Source organism: Zonotrichia leucophrys, chromosome 5 (assembly GCF_028769735.1).
Source record: "Zonotrichia leucophrys gambelii isolate GWCS_2022_RI chromosome 5, RI_Zleu_2.0, whole genome shotgun sequence".
Taxonomy (NCBI): domain Eukaryota; kingdom Metazoa; phylum Chordata; class Aves; order Passeriformes; family Passerellidae; genus Zonotrichia; species Zonotrichia leucophrys.
This window is the reverse complement of record NC_088175.1, coordinates 19,512,925-19,537,474: the sequence shown is the minus strand read 5'-3', so window position 1 is coordinate 19,537,474 and position 24,550 is coordinate 19,512,925. Positions and strand designations below refer to the sequence as shown.

Here is a 24,550-nt window from a genome sequence, read left to right as displayed (position 1 = left end):
GAAGGGGGCTTTTAACAGGCGTGAGGAAATTTGGCAGGTTGAGAAACGTGGCAGCCACTTGGAGGTGGTAGTAAGCCAAGGTTTTAATGAAACTAATTTTTAAAAGAAAATCTAATTATGATAAAAAATTTCAAAGCTGCTGGACACCTATGAAATGCACTATAAAAGTAGATGCTATCTGAAAAATAATTTCATTGCTAGGGCAGAGGCGCAGCTGCTAATTCTCTATGGTTGCTACATTAGTGGCCACTGAAAGAAATCTGGCTTATTCCATTTTCACAAAACAGAGCACAGGGTTGGCTGTAAATGATCTGTTTAGCAGAATAGACTGAACATATGAGAAATTATTCATTATGGACATTTACAACCCACACATGTCATTGATATAATTTGACCACTCAACCTACAAGATTTATTGTTTTTGGCAAAATAGGCAGCAAACATCCCTAACTGGGATGCAAATTTAATGCACAGTTTAGCTGACAGCTAAAAGGCTCATTCAGAGATTTTAATATATTTTTCCACTTATGTTACAGATGGTGGACAGCAAATAGTCAAAATTATTTCACAAGTGTAGTATTCAAATTTCACAATTTTTATATATTATCATTTTTATATATTTGTCAATATTACAAGACTGGCTTTAAGACTTTGTTTTCTGGCAAAATATACAAAGTTAACAAACCAGATTTTGTAATTAAATCAAGTATGTGAGAAATCTAGAGAAATTAACAACAGTTAAGTATTTTTCAGACTAACTGCAAACCAGCTTCTACCAAATTCCTTGTACAGGTTTGATATCTCTAAGCCTCTAGTACCTGCCTACTGACAGAAGAGATTTGTTACAGGTCATAAATTATTGTCAAATACTTCCATTTAGCAGTCACTGAAGTGAAATGCAATGCATGTAAGTACCTGAGACATAATGTTGGCTAGCACCAGCCAGATGAAGCCTGATCTATGTCTTCCTAAATTCAGGGTAAGTTTTGCATTGATTTTAATGGAAGTTTGATCAGAATTATTGGCTATATGTCTCTGTACAGACTGTCTATGGCACTGACACTGGCTGGCCTGGGGAGTGCTCTTAGCTTTATCAGCACTACAGAACGCTACCGTGCAAGCCACCATGTAAGGCACTGTGCAGTGGTTAAGCATCAGGCAAACCCCACATTTTTGCAGTTAATCCTACACTGATTAAATGGCCTTTTCATTTTGCTAATATTTGAGGACAGCTGGGTCACTGACTGACATTGAAGTAATTTCTCTTTTGTTTTCTACATATATTTAAACCCGTGTTGTAGATGTTAAAATTTTTCTGCATCATACAAAATCTGTATGAAGTACCAATTTCCTTTAGATCATAAAGCTCTGAATCTTTCTAATAATGTAATACTTGCTTCCTATTTTTTAAAATCTGAAAGGCTAGGAAAGCATGCTTATGCCTTGTTTACTGTTCAACATGCTTACTGTTCAATTCCTATGCAAGAACATTTCCCATGATTCCCATAGAAGCTACACACTAGCCTCTGTCCTTACCTGCATATTTTCCTGAATTTTCTGCATAGTGATTATAATTTTTTAATCTTTTGATCAACACAAAAGTGTTTACTCCTATCTTAGTAACAAGCTGTTCCTGCGCCTTGAGTTTTAGAATGTGTGACTAAAGTGCACTGTAAAATATGCTTAGATCCACTGTAAGGAACTTGTAGAAACTTGTGGGTCAGCTGCTCTTGAACAATTCAATTTACTGTAATAATCTGCAAATAAGAAGTGGAGGTTTTCTCCATTTACACAACGCTGCCAACAAAAATACCAGGCTACTCAGAAGTGCAGAAAAAAAAAGAGGTGTTACTTCATATGGGAATAGAAACCGATCCCTTTTGATGTGAATTGCACCTTCTTACATGTATATCACTGCACATTACACCTGTGACTGTTTAACTGTCATCATCTAAAAATCACATTAGTGAAAACAGACTTCAATAAGTAGCATACTGGAATCATTAATAAACCATTAGTTGTTTCTCACACAGTCATTTCAAAAGTTGCTGATATTACCACGTTTTCATTTGTAAAATTTCCTTTTGTTGTAAAGGGAATGTTTGCTTCCTTTGTTATTTAAAGTAATATAGCACTATCAAAATTTCTTTAAGTGAAATTACAGCTATAATGATTTTTTTCTTTATATATCTTAATATATATATATATTTATAATCTTAATTATAAATGATATAAAGTCCCTGTGCATGACCCTTTACATCCTCTTTTGGACTGTCTCTTTCTCATAAGGATGAAACTTCCCTGTCATCCTTCAATACTAGGTTGAACTCTCTTTTGAGTAAACAGGTCCTGTGCCTGGCCAAAATAACCTAAATCCTGCAGCTCAGCCACCTCTGCAAGCTTAGCCCCTATGTGAGTACTGACAGAATTTCTAGAAACTGATTTTTCTCTTCTAGGCCAGTTTTCCACAAAAAAAATTGCATACATACCCAACATAAGCACAACATGTCTGTATCTCATTTGCTGCCTTTTTGCACTGCTACCATGCTATAAAGGGGATTTCATAAAAATGATAATTCAAATATGAATACACTCAGCTTTGCTTAAAAAGTGAGAAGATTGAGTCCTTAATTTGCTTCCATTAAAATGCTGTAGATTTCTGCAAAACAGAGCTAGGTTATTCAGTGTTGATCACTAAATACCACAGCTTTGCACAAAAAAATAGTGTGAATAAAAATGTCAAACTTCTTATCTGATTGTCTATTGCATTGTATGAAGAACTTACTTTATTGACTGGAAGAATGTTTTTCACATTGAAGTAGAATCCAAAGTAAACCATGTTAAACACTCCGTGACGGCCCAGTGTTGCAGTGAGGCCTTTGTTGAGTCCTTGGGAGCCCAGACCACCGCTTTTAATGATCTGCTGAGCTTGAACAAAGCTAGATGGTTGCTACACAAGTTAAGCAAAAGAAGGAAGAGATCATCTTTACAAAAAGAAAACAATAAACATAGCATAATTTCCATGCTGTTGACAAACACAGTGCTGCCAATTCTTATAATTTTATATTAAGTATCACCGTATTTGTTATTTTCCTTTTCCTGCGACCAATAAAAACCACAACTTTAATTAAAAAAAGATTCTTCATTTTTCTGATTGCAGAATAAGATGAAAGCAGGACTTGAGTACAGTAAAACAGTAGTACTGTAACAGATTTTCATTTCACAAAAGACAAAAAGGAAGAAACTGTCTCATATCAGACAGAATCTGCCTGACTTACATGCACCTTTGAACTTTTTTTGAATATACCATGATATTCAGAATTAGCTATTCCCCTTCTGAATATTTTACATTTTTAGCAGCTTTATAGAAACATTACTTTCAAAAAGTTGGTGAATAGAGTTTGGCTTTCTCCAGAGTAGAAAGCCAAAAAAAGCCATAAAGCCATAAAGCTCTGGGTAACCAAATCTATAATTAGAAAGGCAAAACATGACTTCCACTAGGAGGTTCAAACATGAAAATATAGAAGAATTTTGACTACACCACTGTGAATACCACTAATTTCAATATACTTATTTGTTTAATAGTTTTCCATTTCAAAATATCACTGTGGTAGATCCACAGCATCAGCCAAATGATGCTACTATATCTGACACAGCATATTACTGATTATTTAGGTGACTGATGAGTTTAATCTTTAATACAAAGATTCATTTTGTTTTTTTTTTTTTCATATTTTGCAACTAATATTATCCTGCTAATGCTCTGCATATATTTTACTGGAGTTTACTTTTCTATCTGCTCCCAAGATTTCAAGTCAGAATCTGTTCTAAAATGGAAATGCAAAACATGGATACTAGCAATGACATCCTTTTTACACTCCAAAAACGGACATTAGATCTTTAAGAAATAATACTGCAGTCTTCAATATTAAGGTGTCCCCTGGTATCCCTTGTCTTGAGTACGGATTTACTCATGCCTCAGAGGCGAAGCCTCTCACTTGCTGAACACCTGAGATGGGATTAATAAGCCCAAATATAGACACCTGCAATGTCTACACCTGACTTCCCTTTTCAGCCCTATAGTAACAAAGAGGACTCCCTTTGGCAGCACTTCCCTTTTACCAAAGGAGGCGTCATCATGTCAACTGACGAAGCCATAGAAGGCCTGCGGTTCATCATTGATGATGGAAGGACCTTAGGCAGAGGAATTTATTGTACAAACATCTGGAGTTAATGCACTTCACACAGCTGTTGACTCTTACTTAATATAGACCTATGCAGTGGAATCTGGAGTCAGATTCTTCTCATCATAAAGCAGAAAAATGTATTTGTTTAATTAATCATAACTCTTATGTCAGGTGAGATTTTAATCATCACACCAGCTTCTAGAGCCAGTGAGTTATCCAAGGCTACAGGGAAAGTGAAGAAAAAAAGGAAAACCAAACAACACAGTGTTGGATTTCTTGGAGTCTGCTTTAACAAAAAGCCACCATCATTTTTACCCACAGCAATCCACATTACAAAAGGGCTGATACGTGATTTGTAGTGGCCTTCCTCTTTAAATCTCTCAGCCCTGGAAAGATGATCTGCTACCACAGAACAATTCAGCTGTCACTGCAGGGTGTGAATATTTGCTTTGGGGGTGTGCTGGAGTCTGGGTGTGAGTGTATGTGCTCATGCTCTTCCTTGTTCCTTTTAAACAAGATATATTTATTATTTCTATACAATAGTCAAAGAAATATGTGAATTGCATTAGGTTTCATCATGTAGTATGAAAGCTCCACAATGGGATAGGTACACACTTTACTTAAACCTTTTAGAAAAACAGTGCATGGTAATGCCTTGTGCTGTATAATATAACCTCTGGACATGCTTCTTCCAATGGGCTTGAGTTTACATGCTTTATTGTGGAATGTTCTTTAACATTTTCTTAATGAGAACTTGATGTCAAGGTATTAAGTCACTGGAGCTTTTTCTAATTTACAGCAAATTTTGAAGTTCTAACGCTTTGGAAAGATATATTAAAAATTAACATGTCCGTGATAGAACAATCTTCGTGATTTAAGAACTCAATTTTGCTTGGATTTTTTTCCCTAGAGCAAATAGTTAATATTGTCAATGTAACATAGGTTTCTAGTAGGGTCCAAATACCATTCTGTCACAATTTTATTTGTATGATAATATACTATTATTTGGATTTTGTGAAATTTTGCATTTAAATTAAATTAGAGAATATTCACCTGAACAAAAACAACTCAGAATGCTTTTGGACAGTTGCTACAGTTCAATTATTGTATTAATCTGAAGGTCAGCAAGGAAGGGGTGCTGTAACAAAATAAAATAATTGGCTAAAATAGACAAACTAAACCACTCCAGACTTTGGGATGGTTTATAAATTTTGCAGTAGAGAAAAAATTAAAATGTATGAAGTTAAAGGATACATTGGTGTTTTTCAACTTTACAAGGAATAGTTTGTTCAAAATATAATGGTGGTTTGTTTATACTTAAAAGCTTTTTTTAAGCTGGGATAATTACATCTTCACAACTGTGAAACAGAAAGATCCAGAATATCTGTTCACTACTACTGGAGGAGTAATAGTTAATAATTTTTATCACATCATCTTCTTGAGAGACAGATCCCCTCACACATTGATTTTTCCTACTTTCAGTCTCTCTTCCAGGATCCTAAACTCCTGCTCTGCATTATTTATCTGTTCAGTGGCTTTGCTGCCCAAGTTTAAAAAATGTCTAGACTGGAGACTTGCAGCAAATAAATATGTCTTTCATATGCATTGAGAATTGAACAGGAGTATACCAAACATTTTAAAATTTATTCTGGAAGAAAGTGCTTTTCTGGATGAGTTACAGAGTAGGTACCAGTTACTCTATGACATGTGGAAATCAGTAGTTGTATTTTTCCAGAGTGTACCTGAGGAGCTTGGCCCCCACAGATTATGCAAATGGCCAGGTCATAAATCTCTTTACTGTGCGCCCCCCAAAAGTGTTCAATTTGTGCAGATGAGTGCTACAAGGCATGCAAGTATTAACTCAGTCAAAACTTAATAGTAGAATATGCAAAAATCATGTCCCACCAGGGATTCAGCTAACATTTTTATGTGAATGCTTATGTGATTTGGCACTTCTACCATGGTACAGCTGATTCCTCAAAAGATTTTGAAAAAGAAGGTTTGACAATTGTTATTTTTAATAAATGAGAAAAGGAAAAAAGAACTTCATTACTGCCTTCCTTCCCTTTATCCTGGAACATGTTCTGCATTAAAATTAATAGAAGATAGTGCATTCCTGAGAACACTTGATTTTCATGAATCACTGTTTTCCAGTTTAATACTTTCCCCCTTTCAGCAGTACCCAGAATTGTGGCCAATGTTTTGTACAATTATTCCTTTGGACGAAACAATATTTGAATAACAAAACTCTGAAGTTGGGCAAGAATTTAAATTATCAATGTACTTGTTATATAACAATTTTCCAGTTTGCGCTAATAAAAGTGAAGTCTTGTAAGTAATTTCATCCAAGAAACATTGCATAAAGTACAGCAGCTGGACTCTGTCTAGGGCACAGGGCCGTGGTGTTTTATGCTAACTTCCAGCGCTCACTTGAAATCTGGAGCTTGCTGGGGTAAGTGTGCTGTGTCCAAGGGGCTCAGGTTTGCACTCCTGGATTGCAATTCCTCACAGTGCTGGGTTGCTGGCTGCTCAGGAAGGATGAAGGTGCATTTCAGGCACAGAATATTTACAGGGGAGGCGCTGATGCCTCTGACAACATTGCAGGCATCTCTGCATACCTGAGGGCATTAGCTGTTGGGTCTCTTCCATTTCCGTTTAGCTTATGGGGAAATCATTTGCATTCACCAATATATTACAGACATTCTGCTCTAAATATGAACCTCAAAATGCAATATGCCCAATAAAATGGAAAAAGGAGAAGGAAGCAGTTTTCCTACCTCTGTGAAAGCATTCTGATTGGTCTGTAAGGTAACCTTCACTACTTCAAACGGGTTAACCACGACTGCCTCTGTCAACCCAGATCCCAAGCCAGCAACTGCAAATGCCTAGGACAGTTCAAACAAAAATTGAGTATTAAGGAGTAATACTTCCTCTACATCAGATTGTGAAACTGAGGGATACAATGCAAACTGCAAGACTACAGTAAAGCAGCAGTATTCTATTGCTAAACAACTTTAGCCCTTGATAGATGCTGACAGTTCATGAAGACAATATGACAATAGCCATAAACCATATTCCAAAACAATCAAAATAAAATATTGAAGCACTTCAAGTCCATGTATTCTCTTTTCAGCTGGAAGGGAAAATATGGTACTAAATGATTGCGCAAACATGGAAAAAGTGGCAAAAGAATGTCCTCATGTTATCTTTGGGTGGACTCTGAATAATAACACAAATATAAGTGTAGTTATGCAGCACTGGAAAAAATAAAACCCCTGAACTGAGCATTAAGCACATAACGCTAACATTGCAAGGACGAATTAACTCCATTTACTTAGAAGCTGGTGGCATTTGAGTCATAGATATGGAAATATTCACTGCTTTGCTTTCCATCATGGCAGAACATTTTAAGATTTTTTAAAACAAAAAATAGTATTAAAATATTTAGGTCGATTGAGAAAATTCAGAGAGGTTAAGTTTAATGATCACTTTACACATTTATTGCCTTCACTTAGCATCTCCAAACTCTCTAGGTGCTGAAAAAAAGTCCCAGGACCAAAATACATTATAATGAATCCATTTGCTGAAATTCAAAGATACAATAGTAAGGGAAAAAACAATAGTGAGAAAAAACTTACTTAATGCAGAGAGATTTGAGCAGGGACTCCTGAGAGCTCAGGAAAGACAGGAATGAAAAGTTAGAGGGGTAGTGGCAAACACCAGTCTTACTGCCTTTGGAGAAGAATGTGTTACCAACAAATAGAATTTTCCAGTAAGGAAAATAGGAACATTTCATCATCAACCATGAGATGGAAGCCAGTAGGAAGATGGTGATAATGTATACACCTGTCTTTTAATAATAAATATTGCCTTGCTATGAGGTCTGTTGAGGTACATAGAAACATTCTGCCTGGCTTACACCAGAATTCCCCTTAGTCGTCTTTTTCCCTCACTACTTTAGGACCAAAAATGCCTCTATAATAATAGTACTGCACAAAAAATATGAGGGATTTCTGATTCTTCTAAGCATTGCTGTACCTGTTCTATGAATCACAGCAGCTTTTGGGCAGCCTGTAAACATACAATAGCATGTTTGTAAGTTTTCAGCCTATTTCCCCCCCTGCAAAAAAAAGTGCTGGGGTACCACAGAACCTTGAATTCTGTTCTTTCCACTCGCTAGAGAACAAGTATCAGTCTCTCTATATACACCTAAGGATGACTACTGCTGAAAAATACCAGATAAAATAGGAGAGACTGCAAACAGCTATAGGGACAGTCGAATGACTAAGAGGAAGAGGAGACTTGCTTTAACCTCGTTAATAGAATTCTATGACCTTTCACTTACTGCAATTAAAGGGAGATGTAACTGGAAGCAATACTCTTTTAAAGAGACTTGAAATTGCCAAAATCTTTATAGCACAGCCTTAAAAAGATCGTTTCCTAAAGTTGTGATGTCATCATCATGAAAAATAGATATTTACTATGATTTATGTTCTTACACCACAAGAAGCAGTAGCTCTTATAAAAAGAATTTTAGTCCTAATGCACAATGGCAGAATTAAGATCTACACATGAGAATGCAGATTACACGTGCAAGCAACATCTTAGCATTAAAACATTTCTGTGTATATGTACAACCTGCATTTTGTTTTTAAACCAAGGAAGTAGCAAAGGACTTCAAAGGAAGTAGCAATTTCTTAGCAATAATTGTTTCTTTCATAAATTTTTTAAAATAAGTCTGAGATCTCTATGTTTGCTATAGTTGTACTGTGCCTTGGAGAATAGCACTGTGAGATTGAAGTCTTAAACTGTACATGATGACATGAATAAATAAATGTTGATAATGTTCAACTTTTTTTGTTATTTCATAAGAATTAAGAATGACAAGTTTATACATTCTCTTCCATGGTGGCTGTTATCCATGTTCATGAATGTTAAGATGTTGTAGGGAATTATTTTGAGGACATTTGATATAAAACATTATTTTCAATTTTTATGTATTCTTATCAATATTTTCTTATCAAGGGACAGGTCTGTTTTAAAAAACTCTGGATTGAGCTGGACCCTTTAATTTTGGGCTTCTTCTGTGGGAGGAAGCAGATGAGACAGACTGTTCAGCAGACACATATTATACCAGAACACAAAGTTCTGTATCCATACATACCAGCCCTGGTGGCAGTGATGCATATCCCAGAAGCTTCTTGTATTGTTCAAAGGTAAAAAACTGTGAATAGAAGATAGATTGAAATTGAATTGAAAAGAATTATTAGTTATTTATACAAATTAGTAAAAAGCAGACTACAATGGAGTTTCACTACCTCATATCCTGAGCAGCTGCACACAGTTCTGCAAAACAAACGTAAGCCACTTTTATTTCACACTTTCTGTAGCAGTGTTAGATGTGCAAGAGTAGACAATCAGGCTTCAGAACTGATACTGATTTTATTAGTGTGTCATGCATAATAGCAGCATAAGTGAAATTCAAGTAATGCTTTATCTAAGAGTTCACTTACATCATTTAGGACCAATTTAATTTTATAAACTTTTCCTCTGGCATTAACTTTCGTATACTAATGCAAATGTAGTAGCAGATATTACAGTTTTCCCAAGAAATCACCCCCACATCCTTATTGTAATGTGATGCAATTGCTTTTGCATTTCTCAAACACTAGTCTGCTTCTCATCAGAGAGATATAACTGTGTATTTTGAAGATGGAAAGTCTGCCATTTTTATAATCTACTGTCAACAGGTACATTTCTTTTCCTGTTCTCTCTTTACAAATAAATCTTTCACTCAATTGTCTGCTTTCAAACAGTGGCACTTCAATATTCTGAGCATCTGCAATCCCTTAGAGGATGTCTTGAAAGCTGTGCTCATGGGTGTTTGAATCTTCAGAAAAAAGTAAAATCAGCTTCACCTGCACCAACATGGTGAAAGGCATTTGCAAAGGCTCACTTTGCAACCTACCATGTCTTGACATCCAAACCCATTAATTTTAAGAATAACTTCTCTGAATTCTTATAAAAATCATACATAATAAATGAGTGGATTTGTTCTTTCAAGAAGAAGGTTTGGAATAGCTCTGACTGCACTGAAGCCAGGAGGAAGCTTTCTGTTGGCACAGGCAAACAGACTTTTGCTGCCCAGCTCCTTGTCTGTGGACATGAAGTCTCAGATGCATGGGTCAACTTATACTCTAGAGAAAGAGTATATGTGACATTTTACAAATTATTGGGAGGGTGCCCTCTGAAATACAACACACAATCTAGGTTACTATTTAAAAACCAACTCAGATTACATCATATTCAAAACAGGGCTACCAGGAACATTAAGGAGAACTTAGAGATTGCTTTAAGAATGAAGACTGAAGGAGAATGACTGCTTTCCTTGTTTAGTTTAGCAAAAGAGATGCTGCAAGAGAATGTAACACAAGGAAGATAAGTAACATAAAGAAACTAGGTGTAAAAGCAAAATATAAGTAGAATGTGACTGGAGAGCTGATGAAACTTTCTTGCTTGCAACTAAAATAATCTTGAAACAGTCTTCCAATAAGAAAAATGGGGGAAAAATCTTTATGTTGTGAATGGGAGAGTTTGATAAGTTCATGAAGGAGATTACAGAACAAACCCCATAGTGTCTTAAATTCATATTCTGCAAACATTTTACTGAAGTCACTGGAAAAGTGGTCTAGTTGCTATCACAAAAGACAGATGTGAGTGCAGTGAAAATGATCCTCTAGCATGAGGGTGGCAGAAATTGTGGGCTAAAAAGAGTAGGTATCTGAATTCTGGGTAACACCAGAAACATTGGAGGTGTTATTCCACATAGTTTTCACACATGGAACAACACAAGGTCCCTAACCACAGCTTGCTATTTGTGAGCCCTGTAATCTGTCTAAGAAACATTCACATCTTTGCATGCAAAATAAAGTGGCTTTTACACAGCATGTCAGGTAGGATGGGAATGAAGAACAAAAACCTGTCACAGTTCCACCAAGACTGCATCAGTGCAGGTTCATATCTCCCAGTACAAGAGCTGTCACATCCCAGTCTAGCAAAAGTAAATAGCCAGAACTTGTAACTTTCCTGTCTGCTTTCCAGTGTTGGCCTGTGACATGTGATTAGTTCAGAGCAAGCTGGTTCAAATGAAGATGGGATCCTTGGAAATTGGTGAATTCTGTGACCACAGAGGGGACTACAATCCCTCCACACAGCATCTGCTGATGCATGAGACAACCAAACTGCTTCACCACATGAGGAAGGCAACGAGCAATGAGGCCAATGGAGATGTGGGAATCATAAGAAACATAAGGGAATAGAGGTTTTAAGACAAGAGAGAAAGACTGTGTGGCCTGTGCTGAGTCTCAGCCAAAGAAGACAAGCTCTGTCCCTCACGGCTCAGTACTACAGACCTATCAGAACAAAACAGCCATTCCATAAACCACGTGTACAGGAACATAAGTAATAAGCACCACATTTTCATTTGAACTTGTTTAGAACCTTGTCCTATGGCAAAGTCAATAAAATTTTTCAATCAAGACCTGCTTCAAATGAAAAGTCACTAGAATCATACCAAAACCATCTGAGAATTGGGTGTAAATGTGTTAATAATGCCACTGTCTTAAAGCAAGAGGGAATATGTATACACAAGCAAAATTGGGTTGTTAAATTCTGGAAACTGATGGGCTGATACTCTGGTCACTGGACAGGTATTTTTTTATATCCTCAGCTGGGATTATTATATCATTTTGCAGAAAAGGTCCTAGAACTGGGATCCAGATTTTGACTACCTTCCAAAGAGTGTTAAGATTGAACATTAACCTTGAAAGCATCTTGCAAATATGTTTAAAATTTTTGCATTGGCCTTGACAATAATCAAAAAAGAGAGAAGTGTTACTTTAGCTCTATCTTTTTGAAGGTATAATAGAGGTCTAACAAAGTGGGAGGGTAAGCTGCTTCACTGAACTAAATTAATTTCTTATTGTGATAAAATTTGCTTTATTCTCTCTCCAGCATCTTTCTAGTCATTGTTACCCTCTTAACCTTTAATGGAATTTCTGGTATTCCTTAATGTTTTCCATAGTGTTACAGATCTGTAAAATAGTTGTAATAAAGGCAGAATTACATTACCCAGCAATTTTTTTGGTCTTTAAAATGTTACCTTCAAATCAATAGCTTCCTAGAATCATAAATAAAATAACTACTTAATAATAACTATGCTTTAAATAATTTTTAAAAGAAAAAAATTACTAGCAATAAAATTTAATATAAATGTTGCTGGGTGTACTAGAGTGACTAGTATACATACAATTTTTCAAAAAAGAACGATTTCATACTGTGTCATATGATTTTATATACATCCACCTAAAATGTTTTTAAAAACACAGCATAATTTGTCTTTTCCTCTACAGTTGCATTAAGTTAATAGCTTTGTGCAAAAAAATTTCTCAGAATAAGCGTACTTAAAACATGCTTTTGTGTATATAGTAACCAATATTGTCCATCTGGCAAAGATACACTTTAATTGAAGTTACACAGAAAATAGCCAAAGTACTTACCAGATGTCTCAATAATGCTAAGATAAAAATATATGCTTGAAACAAGATGTCTGGGAACACATGAGCAATATAAATTTGCCCCAAAAGTTCATCTGTTAACCATTGTATTGGCACCATCATTTCTTTCCTCCAAGTTCAATCTAACAGAAAGTTATAAACTCTGACTTTTCATCTTCCAGAAATACCAGCTTTCTTTTTAGAAGGGAAATAAAAAGAGAGAAAAAAAGAAATAGTAAGACAGACATGGGAACACAGTTGACTAAAAATGAAGCTTTATCTTCAACACTTAACTGTAAAACTGGGGCTAAATAACTTCATTTTAATAGCTTTATTTTTACTTGCAAAAATACACACCAGATAAACAGAATATTCCAGTAGCATAAGTACATTTCTTCTTAGTACAAAATCTTGCTTGTCTATTCTCTACTCACTTTTATGACACTGTAACTAGAAACTTTCAAAAAACTTCATTACAAACATAAAAAGAAGCTACTGGAACCTAGAAAATGCCTCTTTTCCTTTTGTGCTTTCTCAAATCTCAGAATCATTGGTCTGAATGTAGTCTTCCTCTAAATCTCACCAGTCATTTAGGCAGTCAGGAAGGGAGAGCTTGAGGTTTGTTTCAATGAGGAAAACTATTAGAAGAATAAGGGTTGGAGGGTGGGCCAAAGAAAGCAATGATTTTTCCTCTGGGGTCATAGCCAAATAAGGTTAATGGAAATTTGAGATAGGTTGGATTCTCTTCAGGTCAAAGCGTGGGTACAAATTCCACTTTGGATGTTAAAAATTGTACTGGCCTATGACATCTCACAGTGAACTGTTCCATTGTACAGGTTCTTACATTATTGATCAGCCCTGTTCTCTCACTGAATTCTTCTAATGTAGAATACAGCTGATGTCTCAAAAAAGTTATCCTGATGTCCTTGGAGCAGCAGCAAATTTAAAGGAATATTGTAAATAATAAAAGAATTCAACTATTAAATTAAAACCCTCTCATGTTTAACATTTAAGCTTGATTCTCATGTTTGCAGAAAACTCAGCTCTCACATAGATGTCCAAGAACTAGGAAGAGAGCATCCCACAAAAGAGAGGACAAGTAAGACATTAAAGGAGCCAGGAGCTCTTGATGTAAAAGAGTTTGAGAGAACTGAGTCTGTTTAGCCTGGAGACAAGAAAACGAAGGTGATTTAAGTTCTGTTTTCCACCATTCAAATTTGATACAGAAGAGTCAGACTTTCTCAGAGGCCAGCAACGGAAGCATGAGAGGCAACACACAAAGGTTGCAAAAGGAGGATTTGGACTGGATATAAGGGAAAATTCTTCACAGTAAAAGAATTAAGGACTGGAGGACGAGCACTGAGAGGCTGCAGCCTCCATTCTTTAAGATTTCAGAACTCAACTAGACAAGGCATCTGAACACCATGAAGTCAGCTCTGCTTTTATCAGAGATTCTTCCCAACTGAAAATCTTTTTATGATTCTACAATTATATTGAACATCATGGGGTTTAAGCCAATTTAATAAATTTGAGTAAAGGAAAGTGATTTGAAGTTTATGAATGACTGAAAATGGTAGGAGAAATCAAATGGGTTAGCATTTTAACTAATACATGCTGGAATCTAAAAAGCACAGTCAGATTTACTTTATTCTGTTTCAAATGAAATTAAATGGAGAGACAGAGGAAGCACCACAATATGAAGAAAATTAATTATTAGGAATCTTCTAAATATTATCCATCTATTCTTCACTGCCACTTTGCAGTGGGACTGCAAATAGGACTTTAGTTTTCCTGGTTTAATTAAAGAATTTTGAGATAAGTGACATATGTCACTTGTATCTAAAATGCCAGTGCAAACAATAAGATGACATTACCAGAACTCCTTTAGGATTCTGTTACAAGGTCACATCCTGTCACTTTATACAAATATTATTCCTCTGTAAAGGAATTGGAATGTGAATGATTAATTGCAGACTAAGGACCAGAATCATATGCAGCCTTTTTAGAAAGAAACAACAAAAAGAAAGAAAGGAAAATCAAGACATTCTGTATAATAACTGCTTTTAGACACGTTTGTTGCAACTATGGAAACTTCAAAGTCCTGAAGTAAAAGACTAAGAAACATTTGCTCTTAACACAATGGCTGCTTTGATAGATTTAGAACTTTAGAATGATGTGCTTAATAACTAGGTTTTAATTAAAAAGGTTGAATGGCTCAACTGAAAAAAATGATGTATTGAAGTATTTTGCTTAGGAATGTTACTAAAATCCTGTTCTACAAATCAAAATAAAGGATAATAAAAGAAAATCAGATCAGCATTTGACAGAAAATACACTTTGATAGGCTAGCATCTATAACTGTAAGAGAGCTGGAGTAAAATGTTTTGCACAATGAGGAGTTGTATCCATTACAATCTTCAATCTCTTAAAAAGATAGAGTATTGAGCAGAGTGCCATTTGGAGCACAAACAAACCTGGGCAGCACTTCAAACCTACTAAATAAGTACTTATTAGTGGCTTCTTTAATGGCTCCTTGTGTTAATTTATTAAGCTGTTAGTTGTTTTGCAAGTTGCTAGGCATTTTCAGTAAAACAAAATATGTAAACCAGAGGCACTTATGAGGCTAAAATATAACTTAAACATTTTATTAATTCTGACAATATAAAATAATTGCAACCTTTTTTTTTTCAGTAACATTTGATACACAGGTCAAAATTAGCTTAATGTTTACGAGCCTTATCCTACACTTAATCAAGGACAGTTTTTATTGTGCTATCAACAGGAAACTTTCCTCCTAGTAAAAATCAGAGGATTAATATGCCAAATAAGTTTAAGATTCTAATCTCAGTCAGTGGGGGAGAAATAAAATGTTTTACAGCTGCCACTGTCCCTAGTTATACTTTTAAAGGAGGAAGCATGGGGTTTTTACCTTCACTGCCCTTTTAGGTGTCTCAGCCAAGATGGGAGGAAGTATTCCTTTGTAGAAGCCAAGTAATCTATTGAAGAAAAAAAAAAAAAAAGAAATTATTTTCGTATGGATAAAAAATATATCAATACCATACTGCCAATTCTATTTTCACTTTTGACTAAAGCAATTAAACTTTCAGCATTTCCAGGCATTCAGACAAATAATGATACTGTATGCTTACTTGCTAAACAACTAATGTACTACCAAATATATCATGTGCTGGTGAGATGATAGAAAGAAATCAGCAATAAATACATAAAAATTCAATCAACTTTTTTCTGAAATACAAGAAATTCTATTTAAAAGGTGAGGGACATTTTTGACAATGAAAAAGAAGTATTATTTCATTGTTTTAATTTGTTTACCACGCAATGTTTACATCAGAAATTTAAGTCACAAAATCAGAAAATATAGGATTGTAAAAAACTGTGACTTCAGCAAGTTGCATACAAAAACACTTCTTGCTCATCTTCAGATGCTAGCTGAGACATATTTTGAAGTTTAGTTTTAAACATGTCTCAAAATGTATTAAGTTTTTTTCTTTTAGCAACTTAGCTTTAACACAAGTTACCCATTCAGAGATCCATGACAGAATTACATATTTCATCTGGGAAAAAGCATTTGGGCAGTACCTTGTCACTGTATCTATATGCATGTGTGTATCTATATCTCTATATCTATCTATTCCACAACCTGCTGCATGCCAACACACATGGCATTTTCAGGCAGCCTGAGCTCTGCTTATAAGGCCAGTGTAGATACACAATGCTGGGTCTTGGGAATGCTTTAAATGACAAGTAGTTTTCAAAATCCCCACATGGGGTAGAAATAGACACGGTCCTTGTCTGCTAGGTCTGCACACTAACCTGGATAGTGCATGGTAAGAGCTCAGAAAGGAATTTAATGGAATCACCAAGAAGAATCATAGAATGATCACCACCTCCAGGGATGGTGACTCCACCACATTTCTGGGCAAATGATTCCAATGCCTGACCATCTTAACAATGAAGAAGAAAGTTTTTCAATATCCAATTTGTGTTGTTCCTGTCTTAGCTTAAGGTCGTAAGTTATCTTGTTAGCCAACAAGAATATATACTACAATTTGTCCATCTTCAGAATGTATACACATTAATTCAGGACTGTAAGAGGATTCTGTCTACACACACAAAAAAATTACCTAAAGTAAAGCATTTGTGTTTTTAAAAATGTTGAAAGGTGGTGATGTTGGAATGTGATGATTCGCCTTTCTAAAGCAGCCTCATATTTGAAATATTTTTGCAGAGTCTGTAAGACATCAATAGATTCTCCTACAGTTGATCTCTACATGTCAAAAGATAACAATGAAATTCATATTCCCCATGTGAATTTAAAATACTACAAATACTATACCATTTTGCCCATCCTTCTTCAAACACTTCTTTGGAGTTCTCTGCTTGGGCTTCTCCAACATAAATAAAGTAATTTAGGACTTGTAATATGCTCTGGGTTGGGCATATCCTTACTCTGAAGAAAGCAATGTTTGAGCTCCAGTCCAACAAAGGGACACTTTGAGCATTTAACATAATGATGGCTTAATGACAAAATACTGAAAAGTAGGAGATCAAGGAATTCAGTTGTCATCAGATGTTTAAATTTTTCCAAAGTCTTACTTCCCAAACATAAACATACAAATATACATTTATGTATCTATTAATATAGATATGGATATACCTACAGATACTTATAGATATGGATATAACAATATAAATATAATGAATCCATAGAATCATACAATCATAGATACACAGAATGGTTTGGTTGGAAGGGACCTTAAAATAATTTAGTTCCAACCTGCCTGCCATAAGCAGGGAATCTTCCACTAGACCAGGTTACTCCGAGCCCCATCCAGCCTGGCCTTGGTCTTTATTCTTAGTGCTGGGCCCATTTTAGTCTTTATTGGTTCATACATATGCAGAACATATCACTTATTCACCAAGCAATTTAAATGTGAAATACCTTAAAGAAGGCGATTCATACATTTTAATGTGAGTTCAAACTGAAACTGAGGTCCAAGTAGGATCAGCTACAAGAACACAGATCCCTGTAAACACTTTCTTCCTTTCAGCTCAGTCTAAACCCCTGCAAGCATATCTACAACAGGCATCCTGCTTGCAATTTCTACTCCTCCACATGATTGGAATTGGAGAATTAATGTCCTCCACTGCTTTACTCACTGGTGTAGCTCTCACTACAAAAACTGAGACTCGGTCTGGATTTTTTCATTAGTAGGAGATGCCTAAGCAGAGAAATATGGAGTATAGAATAACAAATAAGTTTAAAAAATATCCTGCAGCATTACCCAGCCTTACACTGCACAACAGGTTCCTTTTCCAGGTTGCCTTTTTGTATATTCAAAATGAATGCAGCTATTGGATATATAAGCCTTGTAACATTTCCACAATCTCTGGGGATCTTGTAGAAAACTTTTCAGAGAGAATGTAGAAAGGATATACCAGGAATTTGAGCAGTAAATTTGTCATCTTAGCAATATTGTAAGGCAGGTAGCAGCTCCTAAAGAGCAATCCAGCATTAAACCACAAGTCAACATTGAAACACCAGTGATTCAGGCCACCATTAGACCAGGCAGTGGATTATTTGAAAGTTCTAAAGAAATGGGAACTAAAAATATGAAAAGCAATTATCCATTGCTTCTGAATCACAGAAAAGCTGATGATGAAAGGGACCTCTTGAGATCATCTGACCCAACCCTTTGCTCAGGAAGGGCAGCCTAGAGCCAGTTGTCCAGGACCATATCCAGACAGCTTCTGAGTATCTCCAAAGAATGACTACCCTTAAAGGAAGGAGATACTTCAAATTCTCTGGGCAGCCTGTGCCAGTGCTTAGTTACCCTCATAGTAAAAATGAACACATTCCTGATGTTCATATGGACCCCCTCGTGCTTCACTTTATGTCCATTTCCTCTGGTCCTGTCACTGAGACCTTTCCTTTAGGTACTTCCAGATTCCCCTCTGAGCCTTTTCTCCTCCAGGCAGTTCTGCATCTCTCAGTCTTTTCTCATGTGAAAGGTGCTCCAGTCCTTTAATAATTTTAGTTGTCCTTCAACTGAACTCTTTATGTTATGTCCATGTCTTCTGTTCTCATCACTGAACTTCAGGCAGAGCTCCACGCACTGCTGTTGTCTTCCTGGCCAGCCCTTCCTGAGCAGCCTGTATCCCTCCACAGCAGCACTCGGTGCATTCCCTGCATCCCTGGGATCCTGATGAGATCCTACCCCTGCAGCTGCACACAGGTCTCCAGTTCCTCATGTTTGTGTCCCATGTTGTGTGCCCTGGTGTGCAGGCTCCTCACAGAAACTTCCTCACTCACTTGCAAATGTTTGAGGTGGCCCCAGCTGAGCCCTGTTTATTCCCATTGTGTTCCTCGCGGTTCACAGCAGCCCAGGTGCTTTGCTTGGCTCCATCGCTCCCTCAGAGCTGCTGTAACTTCCCCCTCCCTCAGGGCTCCTGGTTTGAAGTCCTCTTTTAAGGACTGTACCAGGAGCAGCCACGCTGCAGCAGAGATAGGTGTGCAAAGATGTCAGGCTGATCTGCTTATTGTAAGGCTGACACTGAAGACTTCCTGCTGAAGGAACCTCTACTGTGAACCAGGAGAATCTGCAGAGCTGAGTAATCATATTCATGGCTCTATGAATCCCTAAAATGTGAAGGATTTCACAGCCACATAAGTGGCTTTCACTGCTTTGCTCCTCCTTCCTCTTTGGAAGCAAATCTCTTAATGGAAAACAGACAAGAAGGAGTTAAGGTCTATTCCTATGGAACACATTAAGTTTAGAAATCTAAAAACACATGAAACTTTGAGGATATACATCCATATATGCAATATGTAATTCAGTAAACATGGTAAGAGCTAGCTCAGTATTTAATTATGAGCTGTGGTTTAGGGTTTTTTTCCCTTCCTGATTTGAAATAGAAACAGAAAAAAGGTTAGTAAGCACAGCCAGTAAGATGAAAGGAATAAATGAAAAGAGGAAGTAGAAGACAATGCCATCCCATCACTGCCTATTGTCAACTGACTAATTTTTTGCATAAAGTGTAGTTGCTTTTAGAACCTACTGTGCCTGAGGTGGAGGACAAGCAGCTGTCCACAACTTTTACAAATAACATTTTACAAATTGTACCCATTAAAGAGAGTTATTTCAATCTTTGCAGAATGAACCATTTACTTAATTAAAAAAACTAGCATGATAGTAACAAAAACGTAACTGGCTTTGCCAGTCAAAAAGTACACACACACACACTTCTGCTTTGCTTGGCCAATTGAGTTTAGCCTATTTGCTCACAGAGTATGAAATTTTTTCAAATTTTTTCAATGAACAATGATGACATTTCACATTTGAGAGATATTATCACCTGGACTCAAGCCTCCTTCAAAAAACTAGTGTTCAGAAAAATTATGAAACAGCAGCAACAGCAATCACTGCAGGGTCTGATAGAAGAAAGAGGAGATGACATCATATCCCCAGCTAGAGACACTGGAAAGAACAAATAAATTTCTAACAGAAACACAGCTACATCTTATTTTGTTTCAGCATTAAGGGTCTAAATTAACATCACCATTCAATTGTATTCTGGGCAAGAGCCCAAACTCATCTTTGCAGCAGTTGATTTTGAAACATTACAGTCAATCACATCTTCTCAATTTGTTCTTGCAGGCTTTCCCTATCCTTCTGGTTTCCATTTCTTGTTTGGAAGCCTTGAGTCATTCACCCTGGCAAGACGACCAACCTAAATCAGTTATTTTCTCCGAATTATACTGAAATTGCGATCTTGCTTAGCTTGTTGTTTTCTTCCTCTGCCTTTCACATAATTTTCCCTTTAAGGATCTAATAAAGCTGATTGAAGGCATAAGCACAATATTCCCTTTCTTTTGGTGCTGTCAAACCCAAGGCATTTACCCACATTGTTTTATAATTGAAACAAAAAACCTCTTAGGTCCAATTCTGCTTTCATTACCTCTGCATTATTCCAAGTATAAATAAAAGACCTGGCTTTCATGACCACATCAGTTGCATGAAACAAATGCACAACTTTCAGATTTTATGAAATGTTTAAACAAAGGGAAGGAATTGTGAAGACATGATTGGTTAAAAAGTTGGGCGTTGTTCAAAAAGAGGAAGAAAGTATGTCTAAATATAATTAAGTTTGCTTAAAATTTAATTTATATCAGGGAAAAGGTACCTTTCATTTTCATGCTATGTAGCATGTTATGAATTTATTACTAATAGAAAATAAATAATTGGACACAGGGCAATGTTACTTTAACATAACTATAACATAACTTTGTGTTGACCTAGCTGGATATTTAAAAGATTTTAAATCCCCAGAAGTTGTGGAAAAACAAGCAAGTGCTTAGTGAAGGCAGGCACAAATTAGTACCTACCACTGAGAATAAGGGACTTATATTTAGGCACTTATTTTGAGAGCTGTAAGCCACTAACCAGTTCACACATGTAGTTCACCCTCAATCCCAGCATTTACAGCTATTTCCCCAGCTGAGGAGGTATGTTATAGGGAAGGCTGAGTGTCATTCTGGGACAACTGGCACAGAGTTCAGCAGACTTGAAAAGATATTAAAGGTTGGACACATTCACAGAAAATCAGGCTTGGACACTCTTGCATTCCAAAAAGAATTTTTTTTTCTTGTGAAGTATGTTATGTATATTATCCTACTGCAAATGTTAAATACACATCTCTACAGGAAACCCATATGAATCTATCAATGACACAGTTAGCTAAGCTGGCTTCTGAATTTCTATTATGCAAATATATTTCTTTATTTATTCTGTGTCTGTTATACAGATATCTGCCATTTCAGACACTGGCACTAAATACTAGGTCCTTATTTTCATTATATTTAACTTTTCTTTTTTTTTTTTACAAAGCTTTCATTGCAACACTCAGAATTAGGGAAAAATATAAATATTTTTTGCAGCAAGCAAACCAGAATTATATGTGAGCCTGTGCCTGTAGCAACACTCTTAGACTACATACTAAAAGAGACCAAGCCTCCAGCTATAGGAATACTAGAAGCAGACCAATTAATGAAAGAAATCTGTCAAATAAGTTAGGACAACACACTGCATGAAAAGTGACTGGGTAAAAAGGAAGAGGCTGTCGGTGAAAGCTATTAAGATACATCAGGAAAGTACTAACAGTGGAGAAGCTGGCTCAGAAGCAATCAGACCGGCCAAGAAATGGATTAATAATCAGCATCAATCCCTCTCACTTATTCAAAATGACAGTCATCACTGTATTTACTGCATGTGGGTCAGATTATGAAGTTATTATGATCCATCATCCATGTGACTGTTATTCTTACTGAGAAATGAGTCTTTCTTCCATGAGTTTTAATCACCTCCCAATCTCTTGGTCAAAACCCTTGCTAATTTTTTGGCTTTCTAAGATGCACTCTGAATTTATATGAGTTACAGGACACACCTAAATATAAATCCCTCAAGAAACTGGAAGATGAAACTTTTTCCTTTCTTGCTTTTGTCTGGGGCAGTAAAAAAAGTGAGAATTAAAAAAGGAATATTTGTTAAAATTTATTTCCATTCAAATGATGGTATTTTATACTTTTTTACATTGATGTACAATTCACATATTTCTCACATGCTTTCTCTGTTTTGCTATACGCAAGTAAAGAACAAATAATCTAGGAAGGTGAAGGTATAGCCTTGCATTGTAACAAGCAACATAAACTGTTTCCCATGGGTGGAAAAGGGACATCTTGTTCCAGATTTTTGTCCCTAAGGATGATTACAAATTAGTTATTTAAGTGGTACATTGTTACTGTGTACTGCCTATCTAATAGATTAATATGAAGTAATTATGTTGGATTTTAAAAAATGTAGATAGGCTGACACCTCTGCTCCTTACCCTGTAACTGCTGAGGGTCTGTGAAGCAGGGCTGGCAATGCTTCCAGGGACTGATGGGGCTGCCTGGGAGTGTGGTGGGAGCTGGCAGGCAGTGAGGCAGGACCTTGTCAGCTGCAGCACCTCTGCTGCTTCACCTCTGCTGCTGCCCTGCTGCTGCCCTGCTGCTGCTTCACCTCTGCTGCAGCACCTCTGCTGCTTCACCTCTGCTGCTGCACCTCTGCTGCTGCACCTCTGCTGCTTCACCTCTGCTGCTGCACCTCTGCTGCTGCCCTGCTGCTGCTGCCCTGCTGCTGCCCTGCTGCAGCACCTCTGCTGCTGCACCTCTGCTGCTGCTGTCCTGCTGCTGCTGCCCTGCTGCCAGCCCAGCAGAGCTTGCTCTGGGCTCCTGCCACCGCTGCCTCTGCCTTCCGAGCACTTTCCTCTGCTCCGGCCCCAACACCCATGAACAAAATTCCAGTTTGGCCCATGCTTCTGAGAGGCCTTAAGCTGGTCTGTTTGATGTATTTCCTGTTGAAATCAGTGCAAATGGCAGTGTTATTATCACTGGCAGCTGGTTTAGGCTCTTAAAAATTACCTGCATGTAATCACTAGCCAGGCTGTAGAATGGGTCTGCATGTCTCATTTCTTACAACTGACAGCATTTCTTCCCCCAAAGACTTTCCCTCTAGCTGCCCCTTTGTTTGCAAGAGGAACAAGCTAAGGACATGCCAAAACAGCTTTGCCTAGAGCTTCTGAAACAGAAAAATTCTTCATTGCATTTTGGACTGTCAGGATTGGCAGAATGTTTCATTTGTTCAGAAGGAGTTTTAGTTGTTCAAACACTAGAAGAGAATTTACGGGTTTTTTTCCCCTTTTGCCAACAGTACTGCCGCAACTGGTACGACAGGAAGCAGTCACTTTTTAAAGTAGCTCCACACCTATGTCTATTGAAGCTAAAGAATGCAAGAAAATGATTTTTAATTTTGATACCAGAGCAAAAAATTGTATCTTTTAGGAGATGAGCTTAGAAACTTGTATCTGACAAAAAAAAAAAAAAATTACACAGAGGATAATTAGATGTGTTTTCTGGAAAAGAGTGACAGCATTTCTCTGTGTTAAAGTGATGCTGTGATTCATTAAATGAAAGTCATGAGATGAGCAAAATTTCTGTGCTTACCCTGGGAATGTGTTCTACTTAAATTGGTTGTGACTTCATAAAAATACAACATTAAGTTGTTTTAATTCCATCAGAAAAAAATGTGGCTCAGGAAGGAAATTTTTGATTGCAAGTTAATGTTAGCCTTCATTGGAATAAGTTATACTCTTCAATATCCACATGCATAATCCCTAGGGAGTTATATGACGCCATGTATTCTTTCCCATCTGCTAGTTAAATATGAGATTCAAGAGGCTTTCAGTGTCATTATACAGATTAGTGACTCTCCCAGAGGAATCTAGGTTCACGATACAGTGAATAACTCACAATGAAGACCAACATTTAGAGATCATTTTGTGTTTGTATGAGTTTTGCACCTGCAATTATTTGTGCTTGTAATTTAGGTTACTTAGATGTTTTTAACTTACAGATGCAATCAGTGATGTAGATACTTAAACTGAACTGAACTGCAGGCAACCATAACTGCAGGTGCAAAATTTTGTCTGCAATTATTTGAACTCATAAACACATCCATCTCCTGAAGTCTAAAGTAAAACTAGGCCAGCAGTGGTTTTATGCAGTATATTTAACAAACTAAAATCATGCATAGATTCCTCAATTTTCAAAAAAAGCTCACGGCTACTCTTTTACATTAAAACAAATAGGGTATCATTAAATATATATAAACATGAACTAAACAACTTGGTTTCTTGGTTTTCTTTCTTCTAACACCTTGACCTTTGGGGTGTTTTTCTTACTCTTTACAG

The 24,550-nt window shown here is 36.5% G+C and overlaps 1 protein-coding gene across 7 annotated transcripts in view; it reads right to left on the bottom strand.

Moving 5' to 3' along the window:
• SLC25A21 (solute carrier family 25 member 21) overlaps window positions 1-24,550 on the bottom strand; it is a 238,934-nt gene that overhangs the window by 10,729 nt on the left and 203,655 nt on the right. For all 7 annotated transcript variants that reach the window (XM_064714950.1, XM_064714951.1, XM_064714949.1 and 4 more), the window contains 4 exons: window positions 15,672-15,738; window positions 9,352-9,411; window positions 6,965-7,072; window positions 2,786-2,950 (listed from right to left, as the gene is read on the bottom strand). In XM_064714950.1, the coding sequence (XP_064571020.1) occupies window positions 2,786-2,950; window positions 6,965-7,072; window positions 9,352-9,411; window positions 15,672-15,738 (400 nt within the window). The remainder of the gene's footprint in view (window positions 1-2,785; window positions 2,951-6,964; window positions 7,073-9,351; window positions 9,412-15,671; window positions 15,739-24,550) is intronic.